General features: G+C 39.3%; 1 protein-coding gene across 3 annotated transcripts in view; it reads left to right on the top strand.

Annotated features, from left to right (window-relative positions):
* kank3 (KN motif and ankyrin repeat domains 3) overlaps window positions 1–6138 on the top strand; it is a 34137-nt gene extending 27999 nt beyond the window's left edge. For all 3 annotated transcript variants that reach the window (XM_086161780.1, XM_086161781.1, XM_086161782.1), the window contains exons 10-12: window positions 178–378; window positions 4226–4327; window positions 4967–6138. In XM_086161780.1, coding sequence (XP_086017906.1) covers window positions 178–378; window positions 4226–4327; window positions 4967–5026 — 363 coding nt within the window. In that variant the 3' untranslated portion in view covers window positions 5027–6138. The remainder of the gene's footprint in view (window positions 1–177; window positions 379–4225; window positions 4328–4966) is intronic.
* Window positions 6139–17202: the final 11064 nt, after the last annotated feature.

Below are 17202 nucleotides of genomic sequence, written 5' to 3' on the forward strand. Positions count from 1 at the left end.
GTCCCTCTTGGTTGCTTGTGGTGTCCATTCGTTAATGTTTTCTGCCATACTTTTACCCAAAAAATGTATTATAATTTTCAATAGGGAATCAAATTTAGCTCCGTTGCTGCAAAACAAATAATCAGTCAGTCCCGATTTCTCATCGGTTTATTGACTAACTTTATATTTTGGTCGCAGGCCGGCCAGACGGCGCTGATGCTGGCGGTGAGTCACGGTCGGCAGGAGATGGTTCAAGCCCTCCTGGAGTGCGGCGCCGACGTCAACGTGCAGGACGACGAAGGATCCACGGCACTGATGTGTGCCAGCGAACACGGACGAGCCGAAATCGTGAAACTCCTCCTGGAACAGCCCGGCTGCGATATCTCCATCGTGGATAATGTAAGACATTTACCCGCTGCACGTGTTTGAAGTTCTTGAAATTTTAGTTTTCAACAACTTTCGTGATTGAATATGAGATTTGCTTTCCGATGTTTAAAGTCGCGGACTTAAAACCGAAAGTCGGAAGGAAATATTAAGAGTCTTACCGAGGTCTTTTGAGTCGCGGTGTAAAGTATAAGACGGTCATCTTACGGTCTTTTCTTCGTCTTGGACTTACGACAATATCAAACCTGATTTATATTTGCGCGAGTTTTTCGGTCTTTGTGGCGACGCAACACAATCAACAACCAAAAGATGAGCTGCAGTGAAACCGGAAACAGGAAACGTGGTGGACGAACAATCCCAAGAGCAGTTTTGGAGGCAGAGAAAGTGTTTATTGTCTTATGTACAGTGTGGAAAGGTGTTTCACTGTACAATGAAATTCTTACTTTGCTGTTCACACTGAATTTAAGAGAACAATGACAGTATCAATAAATAGGAGTATAAATATATATAGAAAAGAGACAATTAAAAGCTAGCATAAGAAATGAAAGCAGGGTGAAACAACAACAAGGATAATACAATAGTTAACAGAATGGGGGGGAAGACATTTGGACATGTATTGACAATAAACAGGTTGTGTAAGCATTATTATAAATATTATAAATATTATAAAGTGTTGCCAGTAAAACAAAGAGTGCAGTTTGGTGCTCAGCTCACAAAGTGCAGGTGCAAGGATGAGCACCGTTGTGCCGTTCTGCAGGAAAAGAACAAGTTTCAGCTGATTTGGAGTCCGATGGCCGTCGGAAAGAACGGGTTCTTCACTCGCGTCGGTTTTCAACAGTCCTCGGCCGAACTCTGCGGTGGTAGACGCTCTGCAGAGACGGAATGTGGCTCGACCTGGACCTGGAAAAGCTTCTTCTTCTTCTTCTTCTTTCGGCTTTTCCCTTCAGGTGTCGCCACAGCGAGTCGACTTTCTCCATCTCACCCTATTCTCTGGATCACACCAACTACCTTCATGTCCTCTCTCACTACATCCATAAATCTTCTCTTTGGTCTTCCTCGAGACCTCTTGCCTGGCAGCTTCACCTTCAGCAACCTTCTACCCAGATCTTCACAATGGTTTGGACATGAACACTCCTTTGTTCATGTCCAAAACATCTCAATCATCACTTTGTCTTGGTCATACATGTCCTGCACCTCTGTGACAGATTCTTCTTCTCCTTTGGGCTTTTCCCTTCAGGGGTCGCCACTGCAAATCAACCTTCTCCATCTAACCCTATTCTCTGTATCTTCCTCTCTCACACCAACCACCTTCATATCTTCTCTCACTACGTCCATAAATCTTCTCTTTGGTCTTCCTCCAGACCTCTTGCCTGGCAGCTCCAATTCCAGCATCCGTCTACCAATATATTCTCTATCCCTCCTCTGTCCATGACCCAACCATCTCCGTCTGGCTTCTCTGACCTTCTCTCCAAAACATCTAACATGTGCTGTTCCTCTGATAGACTCATTCCTGATCCTCTCCATCCTGGTCACTCCCAAAGAGAACCTCAACATCTTCATCTCTGCAACCTCTAGTTCTGGCTCCTGTCTTTTGGTCATTGGAACAGTTTCTAGTCCAAACATCATCGCTGGTCTCACCACTGTCTTGTACACCTTTCCTTTTATTCTGGACAATAGTCTTCTATCTCTTCGTACCCCTGACACTTTTCTCCACCCTAACAAAGCCACGGAGTGAAAAAGCAGAAGCTTCTGCAAACACCCAGTGAAAACATCACATGGTGGAAAAAAAAATGGCTGAAAGAATCTAGTTGTAGTTCTGTAAAGTCCCAGTGTCTGATTTCAAACCGTAAAAGCCGGTCTTTAGATGTGAGCTGGTGTGAGTTGACTGTCTTCTAACGTACGTTATCAACAACGTACGTTGATCCAACCAACATCTCCATGTCGGGCTGCTGAAAACATTTCAACTTTCTCACATCTGCACTTCCACTTAATCTGTGCTCAGGAAACAACTCCTCACGGGACGCCGGTCTGTGCACTTCCCTCGCGTTTTCTTTTCCATTTTCTCCGTTAAAGAAGCAGGCAGAGCGTTTTTGAGAAGGACGGTAGTTGGGTTGGCTACAACCTGTTGGCTTCTCACGGAGGATTAAATAAACTCTTGCAGACGAGCAGATTTCGGACTTAATAGCCCTGCAGACGCTCGGACGCATCTTCTCTGTATTCCACCATGAGCTGCACGCAAGCTGGAGGTCAATTATTCAGTTCAAGCCCGCTCGAATTCCTTGTAAACGCCGAAGAGGATGAGCGACGTCCTTCCTCGGTCGCATTAATTCATATCGAACCACGTCGTTTTCGTAAAACCGGAGAGATCCAGGCCCGTCTTTGCCGCTCGTGTTTTTACATTACATTACATTACATTTGGGAGACGCTTTTATCCAAAGCGACTTACAATAGAGGACATAAGGACTGCAAATAACACTTGCAAATACAAGATGCACAGGAAATACACACTGCATATTCTAACTTGGTGCCTAACCTGATCTTGGGCAGCTCAAGCATCAGCGCAGTAAAAAGTCCTGAAAATTTTAATTTTTTTTTTTTTTTTTTTTTATCTGGATGCTTTTCACTTTTTTCACATCTGTGCAGAGAATGAGTCGTCCGCCTCTGGATTGTGTTTCACCCCGGCACAGCTGGGCCGTGACGTGGACCGAGGAAGCGGGGGGACGGGAACCCCCTTCCAAAAACAAAAGACCAAGTTGTTACACATTTTGTGCTTTTACGTGACCGTCTCCGGTTCAGTACGTCTTATGAATGAAATGAAATCAGCTGAACGGTTTGTTGGGTGAGCGTTGAACAGAAATGCTGAGGTATCAGCGCCGCCTTTGACGGGGAAACAGTTACTCTGTTATTTAAAGCGTGTCGGACGGGATGGGACCGGGAAGCCTCGGGGTGCTCGGCTCGGATTTCATTCATTTCTCCGCTCTGGAAAAGCTGTGGTTTCTTGCTTTGGTCAGAATACTCATTGATCATTGAAAGGTCTGATCAAGAGCACGTTGGTTTGGATATAGATCCAATAAAAATACCCTAAATATCCCTGTTGGTTTAAACCGCTGTCAATAGTCAAACCGAATTCTTAGACTGGTGTTTTTTTTTGTCGATTAAAAGGAATCAATTCTAATTTATTTGTCGCAAAGAGAAAAAAAAATAAGCCCTCATTGTCCATATTGTTTTTTTTTTCACTATCAAATCTATCTAATAGAACCCTGCAAATATTACATTACATTACATTACATTTGGGAGACGCTTTTATCCAAAGTGACTTACAATAGAGGACATAAGGACTGCAAATAACACTTGCAAATACAAGATGCACAGGAAATGTACAGAAAAGTAAGCTGGGGTTAGTTTTTTTTTTTTTTTTTTTTAAGACAAAGACATACACATATGTACACACACACACACACACACACTGCATAGCCTAACTTGGTGCCTAACCCGATCTGGGGCAGCTCAAGCATCAGTGCAGTAAATAGTCCTGAAAGAGAAAAGTTTTGACCTGTTTCTTGAAGGTTGAGAGAGATGATGCTAGTCTAAATACAGATAAAACCAAAGATTTACTTTATTAACTTGGACGAATTGATTTGACGCCTTGAACATTTCGACCGAGTCAAACCGGAGGCCTCGTACCTCCTTGCTATGTCTTAACTGTCTTAAAAAAACGCTGTTTTGTGTGATATTTGAACGTCCTTTTATTTTTTCCTTCTGCAAAAAACAGAACTTCAGGTGCAAAGACTGTCAACATCTGTGTTTTTTCAGTCCCCCCTTCCCTCTGACGGTGTTTTTCCCTCCTCCTCTCTGTTTGCAGGACGGCAGCAACGCTCTCTCCATCGCGCTGGAGGCGTCACACAACGACACAGCTGTGCTGCTTTACGCTCACATGAATTACGCAAAATCTCAGCCTGCAGCGGTGAGTCGTCGTCCTCCGAGTCCAAACGGGAAACCCACGTTATCTCGATGCGAACAACGTTTCGCTAAATATGCGGTCGATATAATGTCGCCGCAGATCTACCCGGTCCAGCTTTTGTAGGTTTTCCATCTCTTTATATGTATTTATATGTCAGTTTTAAGGCGTTGGTTGATTGTCAGCGGAGATGATTAGCACGTAAATGCGCAGGAGGAACACAAAGCGGTGGAAGTGGTTGGAGGTCAAAATATCTGTACGGTGAGAAAACGCCGTTGTATCCAGAGGGGGAAGGATCTGTGACTCAAGCGGCGGTTTTGGGGTGTGGGGAACTCCAACCGGAGGCGCTCTGCCGCCCTCCTCAGGCCCGGACTTGATACTGAGGGTCTTAAAAGCGTTCAACGGTCAGATTATCTGTCTCCTTTTTTGACCCGATTGTGAACTAACTCCTTTCAATAATCAGCAACATCATCTAAACGCGTGTAAAATGCACATTTGCATCGTGTCATTGGTAGCGAAACACGCTTTCGATGGCTATCGCCGTAATGACTTCCAGCTTACATCCTGTCTGGGTGAAATAGCTGTATAATTTCTCTTTCTACTGCAATTTGCCGCCTCCTTTACGTCCCCGTCGCTCTCTTTCAGGGGAGCCCGAAGCCCCCCAGGAGCCCGTGCAGCCCACACAAGCCCTGGCCCGGAGAGTGACCCCCAAAAACACAACTGGATCCGAGCTGTGAAAAGCTCCACTGGAATTAACCTAAATACAGGAGTGTCTCAGAAAATTAGAATATTGTGATAAAGTGCTTTATCTTCTGTAATGCAATGACAAAAACAAAAATGTTGTACATTCTGGATTCATTAGAAATCAACTGAAATATTGCAAGCATTTTATTATTTTATTATTGCTGTTTATGGATTACATCTTAAGAAAACTCAAAAATCCTATCTCAAAATAATAAGTCATTTTTGTTGTTTTTTTTAATTGCATTGCAGAAGATAAAGACCTTTATCACAATATTCTAATTTTCTGAGACACTCCTGTATATATGTATTTATGTATTGCTATATGTCTTCCATTAAAAGTATTGTTAATATGAGAATATTATTTTTCCACATGTTGTGAAAGTTTATATTTACTTGACTAATATGAGCTCCGAGCATATCTATTTGAGATCTCTGGGACCGGAGATGACATTTATTATTTGCACTTCACTAATATATTTTACTCAAAGAGCATCACACGCCAAATGAAGCACATCCGTCTGTACGTCCGATGGCCGCCTTAATTCTGATGTTTATGCAGTTGACATGGAACACAGCAAAATGTGCTGTTTTACGTCCCTTTATAATAGAACCTTGTACCGACGGGGATACATTTCAAGATTTTGTATAAAGTGAAATACGGAATCAGAGGTGTCCATCAAATGTGCCCTGTGAGTTGCCGTCTTCTCTCCACAGTGTTTTCCCCGGGGATTTGGGACGAGGGTGGTGAAGGCTGGAGACGATGCTTCCAAAAACTGAATCGCAGTCTTCCTGTGAATACTGTTTTTTTTTTTGTTGTTGTTTTTTTTTTTTAAGCAAACTAATATATACAGTACATTATTATCACGCCCTTGAGTAAGATGGGAAAACCCTGCTTGCTTATTTTCTGTGAACCTCCTAAATGTTATGGTCTGCACTAACGTATGTTTATTTTATTTCTCTCTCTCTCTCTCTCTCTCTCTCTCTCTATATATATATATATATATATAAAAATATATATATATACACACACGTATATATGTATATCCACGTTGGAAATAAAGATTTACATAAAATGCAAACTGATTTATTTCTACAAAAACAGCTTGAAATCGTTCACTATTCAATTCCATATTAATGAATCAATTCATTTCTCCTTTCAAATACAGTGTAAATAATCAGAAAGCAACACAAACCGAAGTATTTACACTTGATGAAATGGAAACCGGCAGACTTGCTTTTTTTATTTCATTATTGTCATTATTAACACATTTTTTTGATATCTTAATTTATGGAAACACTGCAGCATGATGTGCTTCTCCTACAGCACAAATTATGGGAATGACAAAAATTTTGTGAAAAAAATAGCAACAGCATTTAACCAAGCTGTTTTAGGGACCTTTTTAAAAGTACCAAAAAAAAGTAAATAGTAAGTTAGTAGTAGAAAAGTAAAAGTAAGATTTCTTAAACATTTATTCGAATCCACTGTAAACATAACTGAATTTGCACCTTGAAATATTTTCTGGGATTTTAAAAATGCCCTACAAATATTATATTTAATAACAACTGGACGGCCTTCACCTGACAGATTAACTCTTTTAAGTAACGTTCAACAAACTAATGAGTTAAATACAACAAAAAATGGATCGTGAAGTGTTATGATAGTATCAACAATCATGATAATAATAATAATAACACAAATAAAAATATCAGGTAAATCATTTGTAGAATAATCTTGCAAGAGATTCAAATCCTTTGAAAACAATGAATCCATAATTCTACACATTTGAGTATAGCCTTTGTTTTGTTCCTTAAAAATAACATAAATAATCACATTACTCTCTGATACTCTTAACAAACTTGGCACTTAGTATTAATATTCAACATTCGGAGTAAATGGCTCATCTGTCCTCTGCAGCCTCATGAGTGTGTCTGGTGACAGTCATACTCTCTTTGTTATTTGCTCTGGGCCTGTGTTTAATTGTATACACACACACACACACACACACACACACACACACACACACACACACACACAAACAGACACAAACACACACATACACACACACACAAACATATACGTATGTGGATATACATAGATATATGTATATATATCTATATACATATGTATGTATATATTCATTAAGTATACATATATAGGTATACACACATATACACATTCATATTTGTGTATATATACATATATACATGTATACAAATACATACTTATAAATATATACATATACACAAATACATATGTATTTATACATATTGATATCATATTCATATACATACATTTATGTATACATATAGATACATTTGTATACATATATATGACTATATATACACATGTATACATATGAATATATACATAAATATACTTACACAGATAAAAAATATATGTATATACATATACTTACGAATGTATGTGTGTATACATAGAAATATATACACACATATATATACATATATGTATAGACACATGCATATAAATATACATATATATGCATATATATGCGCATATATATGTATGTCTGAATATATATATATATATATATATATATGTACTCTACATATGCGCTGGAAAAGAGAGGAATGAAAGTTAGTCTCAGCAAGACAGAATATAGGTGTGTGAATGAGAGGAGCTAAGGTGGAACAGTGAGGCTACAGGGAGTGGAGATCAAGAAGTTAAAGGATTTCAGGTACTTGCGGTCAACAGTCCAGAGCGTAGGAGAGTGTGGAAAAGAGGTGAAGAAATGGGTTCAAGCAGGTTGAAATGGGTGGAGAAAAAGTCAGGGGTACGAAGAGATAGTAGACTATCAGCCAGAAGGAAAGGAAAGGTGAACAAGACAGTGGTGAGACCAGCGATGATGTTTGGACTAGAAACTGTTCCAATGACCAAAAGACAGCAGGCAGAACTAGAGGTTGCAGAGATGAAGATGTTGATACATACATACATATATATACATATATATATATGTATATGTATGCAAATTATATAAACATAAATATTACAAATACATTTTTGTTTATATACATGTATACACATATGCATATATGTATGTATTTATGTGTGTATATACATATATATTATATAAATGTATATATGTGTATACATATACATATATATACATATAAATATAAAGAATAGTTTTTCCAATAAATTTTTGTGTCAAAAAAGCCAAATTTTATTAACTATGATTGATTTATGAAAGCACTAAAAGGGTAAAACATCCAAGGGGCTGAATACTTATGATAGGCAATGTAATTATACATAAATACACATACATATGTACACATATATAAACATATATATGTACAAGTATATTTTCATATGTATGCATATATCTATGTGTATATATATATATATATATATATATATATATACATATATACATGTATACATGTATGTGTATATGTGATTATATTTATATCTCTATATATATCCACATATTTATAATTTTATATATATATATCTTCAGGTGAGCTCAGTCCACTTTTATTCAGGCAAATTAAAAAATGTGAAATTTATATTCTACATGCATGTATGAGTATGAATGAACATCGTGCTTTAGGCTACTGGAGACAAAATTTACCAACAGTTACTACGACTACTACAATCACTAGTGTTGGTTTGGTCTATATGTACGATTTCTGGATAAATGCGACCAAATAAACATTTCAACTCAAATCGTCTTAATATTTGGGTTGAAAAACTAATACTGACCCTGATTTCGCTGTTTCCTGCTTGATCTTTGCCTCTGACGGATCACTTTTCCATTCCTTTTTTTTTCCCCACATCATCCTTTCAGCGGGAGTGAAATCAAAAAGAGGGAGGACGTCAGTGAGGACATGAAGATCAACCAGGTTATTCAGGCTCTCAACTGGATCTTCTGAATCACTCATGGTAACGACTAATAAGAAAAACAGAGAGAGGCGCAAAAAAGTGGAAAGTTAGACAAACAGAGGCGATCTCTCAATCTCAGAAAGTCCTGAGTCCTTGAAAGTCCTTTTGTGTTGTTGCTTTTCATGGAAATACTGATGAAATCAAGAGTTTATGGCAGATAAGAAAAACCTGTTAATAGAAAACAATACAATTGAGTAACTTATTCTCCCCAAGCTACAGTATATTAGATTAAATTTGATATATTAAGAGTTTAAAATAGAAAAATGTGAATTCAGATTTTATTATAAATACTGAGGTAGGGCTCTGTGAAGATTTTGGGCTCTTATGAACAGGATTTTGGAAGAATTTTTACTATAAAGTTTACTTTTATTTTGAAGAGACCCGGAAATACAAAAGGTGTTGTTTTACTTATTTAAGCGTGCGTTATCTTTCTGCCGGACTTTTGCCGGGAGTATCGTGCAGGAAAGGTATTACAATAGCCTATTGATGTTTTAAAAGGATTACATCTTAACCCTCATATTCAAACTATGTGAGTGATTTAATAAAACATATAAAACTGGCATTTACAGTAGTTTGGGATCGAATCGTAGTGAGTGCCAGGGAAGACGTCAATACCATGAAGCTAGCATCACGCTAACTTCCGGGAAAGAAAAGTGAATGGATTTATGCATTGCAATGTTGTCAGAAAACAAGCTCTGTGGCAAACACACGTGTATGATACTTACAGGTTTTGCTCAGCGAGATAATCGTCACATACGAGCGCCTTTCATACTGGAGTTGAAGCTTAAATGCGATCGCCAGAAGTAGAAAACTAACGTGAGGCTTTGCTGGACTACAACACCGTCGCATGACTTTGACGTCACCATCGTCGCTATGTAAAAGTTTCAAAACAAGTAGGGTATTTACTGCCGTGTTTTTTTATAGTATCGCAGTAAGGCTTACGCCTTTTTATGTGGTATTATACCAAAATCCCAATAAAAAAAACCGTACTGGCTTTGAGTCGAGGGAACCGCAGGTGCTAAAAGTGCAAACGGAGTTCCGGGTTTTTTATGACGCAAAAAACGTCACGTTACCATGACAACAAGGAGGTAGTTTTCTCTGACTTCATGGAGAGCACTACCGCCCCCTGCTGGCGGATGCATGCAATTGCTCTTAACCACTTTTTGTTGTTCACATTACAGATAATAAAACCTTTGTTTTTTCAGAAATATGATAAACTGATATTTCCGACATGTCCTCCACCAGATTCTGGTGAATGAGCCAGCAAAAACACGGGTTTGTTCCTGCAACAACAACCACTAATGTGTGTTCCTTATAGGCGTCTGCAGCCTCGGCCCACGAGGAATATCACATCAAACCTGGTTAAAATGCTTGTATTCATAATTTTAAAATTATTATCACCATTTCCACAACAGTACACAGTAGAAAAGCCCACTGGCACTGGACGGCGTTCAACAAATTGGGTCGTTTCTGTGGCTCCCGGCTAAATGCTGTTAAATGCTAAATGCTGTTAAATGATGTTAAAATGCTTGCATTTATAATTTAAGTATTATTATCACCGTTTCCACAACAGTACACAGTAGAAAAGCCCACTGTTACTGAACGGCGTACGATAAAATGAGTCGTTTCTGTGGCTCCCGGCTCTTGTTGTGGCACCTTTGGTGGTGCCGTGTAGAGTTTGAGTGATTCAGAATGTATTTATGGGATTGGGAGTATTTCAACATCTATGCATCTTTGGATAGTCATAGAAAAGAGAGGTTAATCATTAAGATTGATAAACATCCTGAGATACATGACTAACTTGCACATAATCAAGACCAGAAGGTGTACTGGAGCTACGTGATCAACATTTTCTGGGTTTGCATCCAGCTAAGACATCATTTGCTTAGAATTTGGAAAAGAATTGTGTCTGACAGCCTGTTTGTGTTCAACCGCCATCATTTATGCAGCAGCACCTGCACGTTTTGGTCTTTAGGCTTCTCACCTTGTGTTTCTCTCTCTAACTCTTTCTTGCAAGTAATAAATGTTAATTGGTGTTATTCGGTTAATGCCTTTTATTTCACCTTGAGTTCCCTTAAAACTCTTTTTCGGTGAAAGATGGCGGATACAGTATTTGCTCCGGCCTGATAATTGTTTGACCGCTGCGGTGTGATCGTGTCTCACATGCGAGAATAAAGAAATGTTGATGTGTGAAGAAGAGCATCGGCCTTTCAGACAATTTGACACAGTGTAAAAACCGTGTACTTCTACCGTCACATGAGGCACGTCGGCCCGAAAACACTTTACCCTTCGGCTTACTTTGAGAAAGAAGACGCTGTAAAACTGCAGGCAAATGATAAAATCATTATTCCAATTTATGGTTCGCTCACATGTCAAATAAAACTCGGGGTCACCCGATAGAAAGTTCTTGTGCGGAAGACGGTACGTACAAACAGCGTGGTGTGTGAGGCGGACCGGGGAAACCGGAAATACCATAAATATAACAATATCATTGAAAAGAAGCTGTTCTGTGTAAGAAATGGCTTTGTCATTGATTCCTTGCTCCTGATAATCCTGCCTTTACTGAATTGTCCCAAGAACTAGTAGGAGGGATCGCATTTCTCCTGAATTGGCTTCTCTGAAAAATTCAGAATAGAATTCTGAGTTGAGGAAAATCCTTCTCCTCAACCCTTGAAGCCCATAACCATATCTCAACCTGGAGTTTCGAAAAGTAGAACGGGAGCCGGATCTTTCAGCGACCGAGCTCCTCCGGACAACGCCGCCGGTATGCTCGATGTTATCGGGCAACCTCGACACACTGAAGCCATTGATAGATTAAAAAAGCTGGAACTAATAAGGCCAAGTCCAACAACCCAACAGGATCCTCAGCAAACTAAAACAACAGCGTCTTTTCTTGTCTTTTGACACTTTGAGGCCACAAGCCAGCTTTGAGTCTCTTTTCTTGAAGCTTCAGCAGCGACTTTGGTCATTTCAGCGTCGCGGTCAAATGTTTTTGTCCCGTTCTTTGCGGTGCCACGAGGAACTGAACCACACTTCTTCATGAAATTACAGAAACAGACAGGCAATGAACTGCAACGCTTTGTCCGTGTTTCTGCTAGCTGATTGACTTCCAGCTGAAGTCATCCTTTTCCAACCGAGTAAAGTCCTTTTACGACTTATTTTACACCAATTTTTGCTGAATGTGCGACAGAGGCGAGATTTCATCCTTAACGGGAGACGTGTGTGTTTGCTATAAGAAAGAAAAAAAAGATTTAACAGGAAAGACATCGCCTCTTTTCTGATTTCACGCTCGAAACCTGTTTCCATCTCCGGCGACGATGCGAAAGAAGGCAAAAACACGCAAACGTTGCAAAGTAATTTGTACTTCCAATTCATTTGGTCTAATTAAATCCGTCTATTTCTCACATCAAATATCATTCTATGCTGACGATCTTGTGCTTTTGAAAAATGATACAATCTACCCGCAACTCTTACCCGGATATGGACATTTATTGATCGTGAATACAGTGGGTTTTGAACGTTAATTGACCGATCAATTTAGTGTTCGATTCAGTCATTCATTCTGAAAATGTGGTGTTCGATTCGCAGACGTTCGGGTAAATATTATTATAAATTGGGGAATATTGAGGAGTGATGTTGCCACGGTTACCGACCCAGTAAATGACCTCAGCGGTGAAGCGTTGAAAAAACACGAGGCTGTTGTTGTTCAATACACAATTTAAATCCCAAATTTGGATTCCAGGCCTGTCAGAACACAATCCTGTTTGGATCACTTCCTGCAGACATATTGTCACCTTCTTAACGTAATTAACTTTTGGATAAAAATATTTTTTTTTTGTCTTATTCAAAATATGGTTCAGTTTTTTTGTGTTTTCTAAAAAAATGAATTGTGTCACATACTTGATGTCAAGAGGGCCGGACCAGTAAAATCATAGCGTTATTACCTAGAAGGAACACTAAGTCCAAATTTTTCCTTTGTTTTAGTGTAAAGGAGAACAGGAAAATGACAGAAATCTGCTGTAAGTTGTGAGCGACGTTGTGCTAAGCTATGTTGCTAACATTGACTAAAACAGAGCAGCCCCTAGCAGACAATATAGGAACTGCATTTTTATTTGAAAAAAGTAGTTCATGATTTTTATGTGCTTTTTTTCAAATTGTAGATTTACTCCGCACTGGATACCCTGTCGGGCCGGTACTGGCCCGCGGGCCGAACGTTTGTCACCCCTGATTTCAAGAGGACAACAATATATCATGTTTATTGAGTTGAAACTGATTTTGACTTATGTTATAATAAGTCTATTACTTCAAAAAAACAGATTTGTATCTGTGTGACAAACATAGCACATATTTTGAGTCTCTCCTTAATTTCCCTATAGGTATTAAGAAAGTATTACCATAATTTCTGGACTATAACCCATTACTTTTGAGCATGATTTGAACAATGATGCGGCTAATTTATGGATTTTTTGGGGCCGACGAGCTTCAAGCCACCAAAACATTCAACTTCGTCACATCGGAACAATGAAATGGCCGTGACATTTTGACGCCGCTCAATTTCGACGCCCGAGAAGATGAATTTAGTGGTTTTAGTGCGCAGGTGGAAGACCAAGACAGCAATCGTCTCGATTCGGGCGAAGCGGGGAAAGAAAATGGATGGATGGATGGACTTTTACTTGTTTTATTTTTATCTATTAATCTTTATCATCAGCCGTGTTACGGGTGCTGTTTGGGAAAAAAACATTTCCAGTACGTATTTGTAGATATTAGTAATATGTATTGAATTAAAACTGAAAAATAATTGTTTCTGTGTAACATCCTGCTGTGTAAATATCTCATGTATAAACAAATGCAGCCTATGTATGTATAAATATGTATATTGATTTATCTTCAGCTGGTGCGACAGGGGAAATTCTTTTGTCGTAGCAGTGCAACAATGACAGTATTAATAAATATGTGTCTAAATATAAATTAAAGATCCAATTCAAAAGTAGCAAAAGACATCCACAAATAAATAAACAGCAGAGTGAACAACAACAAGGATAAAAATAGACAACGAAAGGGGGAAAAAAAGAAAGCAAGAGTAAAAATAGACGACTAAAATGACAAATACAAGATGAGGAAGTGACAGCAAAAAAGAAAGAAAAACTGAGTTAGGGCATTGAAGTGCTTTAAAAAAAAAAAAAAAGAAATTAATAACAAAAAAATAAAAAAAATAGATTTTGCATGACCTGTCTGACAGAACACAGAAAAAATGCCCAAAATAGGGACGGTTCCCAACAGAGCAGCACTTTACATTAAACATTACACTCTGAGATAGTATATACATATAGATAAGTGCTCTTATGTTATCTTATCTTATCCTATATAATGTTATTTTTTGCCTTTACGCTATGTAAAAACAAAAATGTGTTGCATTTTTTTTAAATCAATGAACAACTGCAGAGAGAACAAAATTACATTTCTGCCTGCAATAAAACATTTTGAGCTCTGAAAAAAAACGTGTTGACAGTTAATTTTACTTAATTTACTACTTAATATCTATTTGAGTCCTTCTTGTATTTATGAAAAAAATAAAAGCTAAACTCAAATGATCCACCAGCAGCAAAACAAAAAACGCCGTCCTCTTTCTCTGCATGCTGTCATCCTGCAGCCGCTTATTAAAAGCGAAAAAAATATTTGAACACGCTTTATTTATATTACAAGAGTGCCATAATCTTCAAATTTAAATGTACATTTTAAAAATGAACAAACCAACATAAGATACATTTTAATTAAATACTCGTTAATTATTTTAAAAATCTGTGTGATGATTTCAGTGGCTATTTGGCTATGACTATTTGAATAAAATATAACTTGACTTAATCTGATATGATGTTTACGTTCAAACTGCAATGTAATATGTTCAAAAATGATATTCCCACAGTTTACAGTTCAGATTTTTTTACGTCGTACCGATTTCATCCGATCGATTTTAGAAACGTGAGGATTCTTCGCCGCCTCGGCCACCGTGAGAACCAGGAGAAATCGGTTACTTCCATTTTGCTGCACCGTTTCGGCTGCTTTTTGAGTTTACGTCCAAGCGGTTTCGTTGCATGTCCAGGCAGACAAGGTGTCTAATATCTGCACGAATCAATTTCCAGCAGCATTTGTCTGGTCCTGTGATTTGAGTTTAGGAACCCTTGAAGTGACATGCTTAAATTTGAGGTCAGCAAACTCGAGACTGTTGCTGATCATCTGCAAACCTGAGGTGGTGAAGATGAAGATGCCAAATGTCAGTGTCTCAAAGAAAATAGTTACAACAACAACGCGGAAAAATATAATGGGACTTTAAACCAGTAATTATAGCCCTGCCGGTCCGTTGCCCGACGTGACATTATCACAAAGCACTGACTTATATCATCTGTCCTCTTCCTGGTAATCAAGAGGGAAAACAAAAGCGTGGTTAATTCACAATGTTCAGTGACGTTGAAACGGCTCAGGAGGTCAAACCAACAATAAGCGAGGACCTTGTGCAGGCCTCGTGCTCGGCGTACACAGCGCGTTTTGTACACTTTTTAAAAAAAGACATTTAATGAGCCGGATTCACTAATGCTGTTTTTCGATTCAACTTTGGAAAATGCCATAGCTTCACTTCCTCTCTTTCCCTTCTATGGGTTTCACTCAACTACCCACTACCCTGTCGTTATTGTTATTGAAATTATTACCGCGTATCCAATATCTCTCTGGTTATAACTTTCAAAAGAATTACAAGTGGTAGAGATGTTATGTTGGAAAGAGTACTACAGACGCAGTATTTGCTTTGAGAATGCTAATCGGGAAGTACAAGAAGGCCAGAGGGAGCTGCATTGTGTTTTGTAGACCTAGAAAAAGCATGTGACAGGGTGCCAAGAGAGGAGCTCTGGTATTGTATGAGGAAGTCTGGAGTGGCAGAGAAGTATGTTAGACTGGTGCAGGACATGTATGCTCACTGTGAGACATTGGTATGGTGTGCTGTAATGGGTAACAGAGAAGTTCAAGGTGGAGGTGGGACTCCATCAGGGATCAGCTCTGAGCCCCTTCTTGTTCGCAGTGGTGATGGACAGGCTGACAGATGAGGTTAGACAGGAATCCCCATGGACCATGATGTTTGCGGATGACATTGTGATCTGTAGTGAGAGCAGAAAACAGGTAGAGGAAAATCTAGAGAGGAGGAGGTATGCTCTGGAAAGGAGAGGAATGAAAGTTAGTCGCAGCAAGACAGAATATATGTGTGTGAATGAGAGGAACTCGGGTGGAACGGTGAGGCTACAGGGAGTGGAGATCAAGAAGCTGGAGGATTTCAGGTACTTAGGGTCAACAGTCCAGAGCAACGGAGAGTGCGGAAAAGAGGTGAAGAGACGGGTCCAAGCGGGTTGGAATGGGTGGAGAAAAGTGTCAGGGGTACGAAGAGATAGAAGAACATCAGCCAGAATAAAAGGAAAGGTGTACAAGACAGTGGTGAGACCAGCGATGATGTTTGGACTAGAAACTGTTCCAATGACCAAAAGACAGCAGGCAGAACTAGAGGTTGCTGAGATGAAGATGTTGAGGTTCTCTTTGGGAGTGACCAGGATGGAGAGGATCAGGAATGAGTCTATCAGAGGAACAGCACATGTTAGATGTTTTGGAGAGAAGCTCAGAGAAGCCAGACTGAGATGGTTGGGTCATGGACAGAGGAGGGATAGTGAATATATTGGTAGACGGATGCTGGAATTGGGGGTCTGGGGGAAGACCTAAGAGAAGATTTATGGACGTAGTGAGAGAGGATATGAAGGTAGTTGGCGTGAGCGAGGAGGATCCAGAGAATAGGGTTGGATGGAGAAAGTTGATTCGGTGTCGCGACCCCTGAAGGGAGAAGCGCAAAGAAGAAGAACAACTTCAAAAAAGAAGAAAAAGGGTCCAAAAATAATGCCCAAGCACCTCCCATGTTCATAAAAAGGGCTGAGATTTCTTTTTAAAGTATAACATTTCAATCATCCCTGATAAATTTATCAGTGTGTCCCGTCAGACCTCCAGGAATCGGAGCACGGGGTTTTAAATGGCGTTTTTCAAACTCAAATCACAGGATCCTTCTTTCACCGCTCCATGACATTCGACGCTAACAATTTGAAAATTGATTCTTCTCACGTGCGCCGATTGGTTCGTCCCGCCTCGTCCTGGAGCTCCCTAACATCTGGAGACCGTTCACACACTTCCACGCGGCGGAGACCCGCTT

Source organism: Fistularia commersonii, chromosome 16 (assembly GCF_037954325.1).
Source record: "Fistularia commersonii isolate RoL2024-O1a breed Wild chromosome 16, RoL_Fcom_v1.0, whole genome shotgun sequence".
Lineage (NCBI taxonomy): Eukaryota > Metazoa > Chordata > Actinopteri > Syngnathiformes > Fistulariidae > Fistularia > Fistularia commersonii.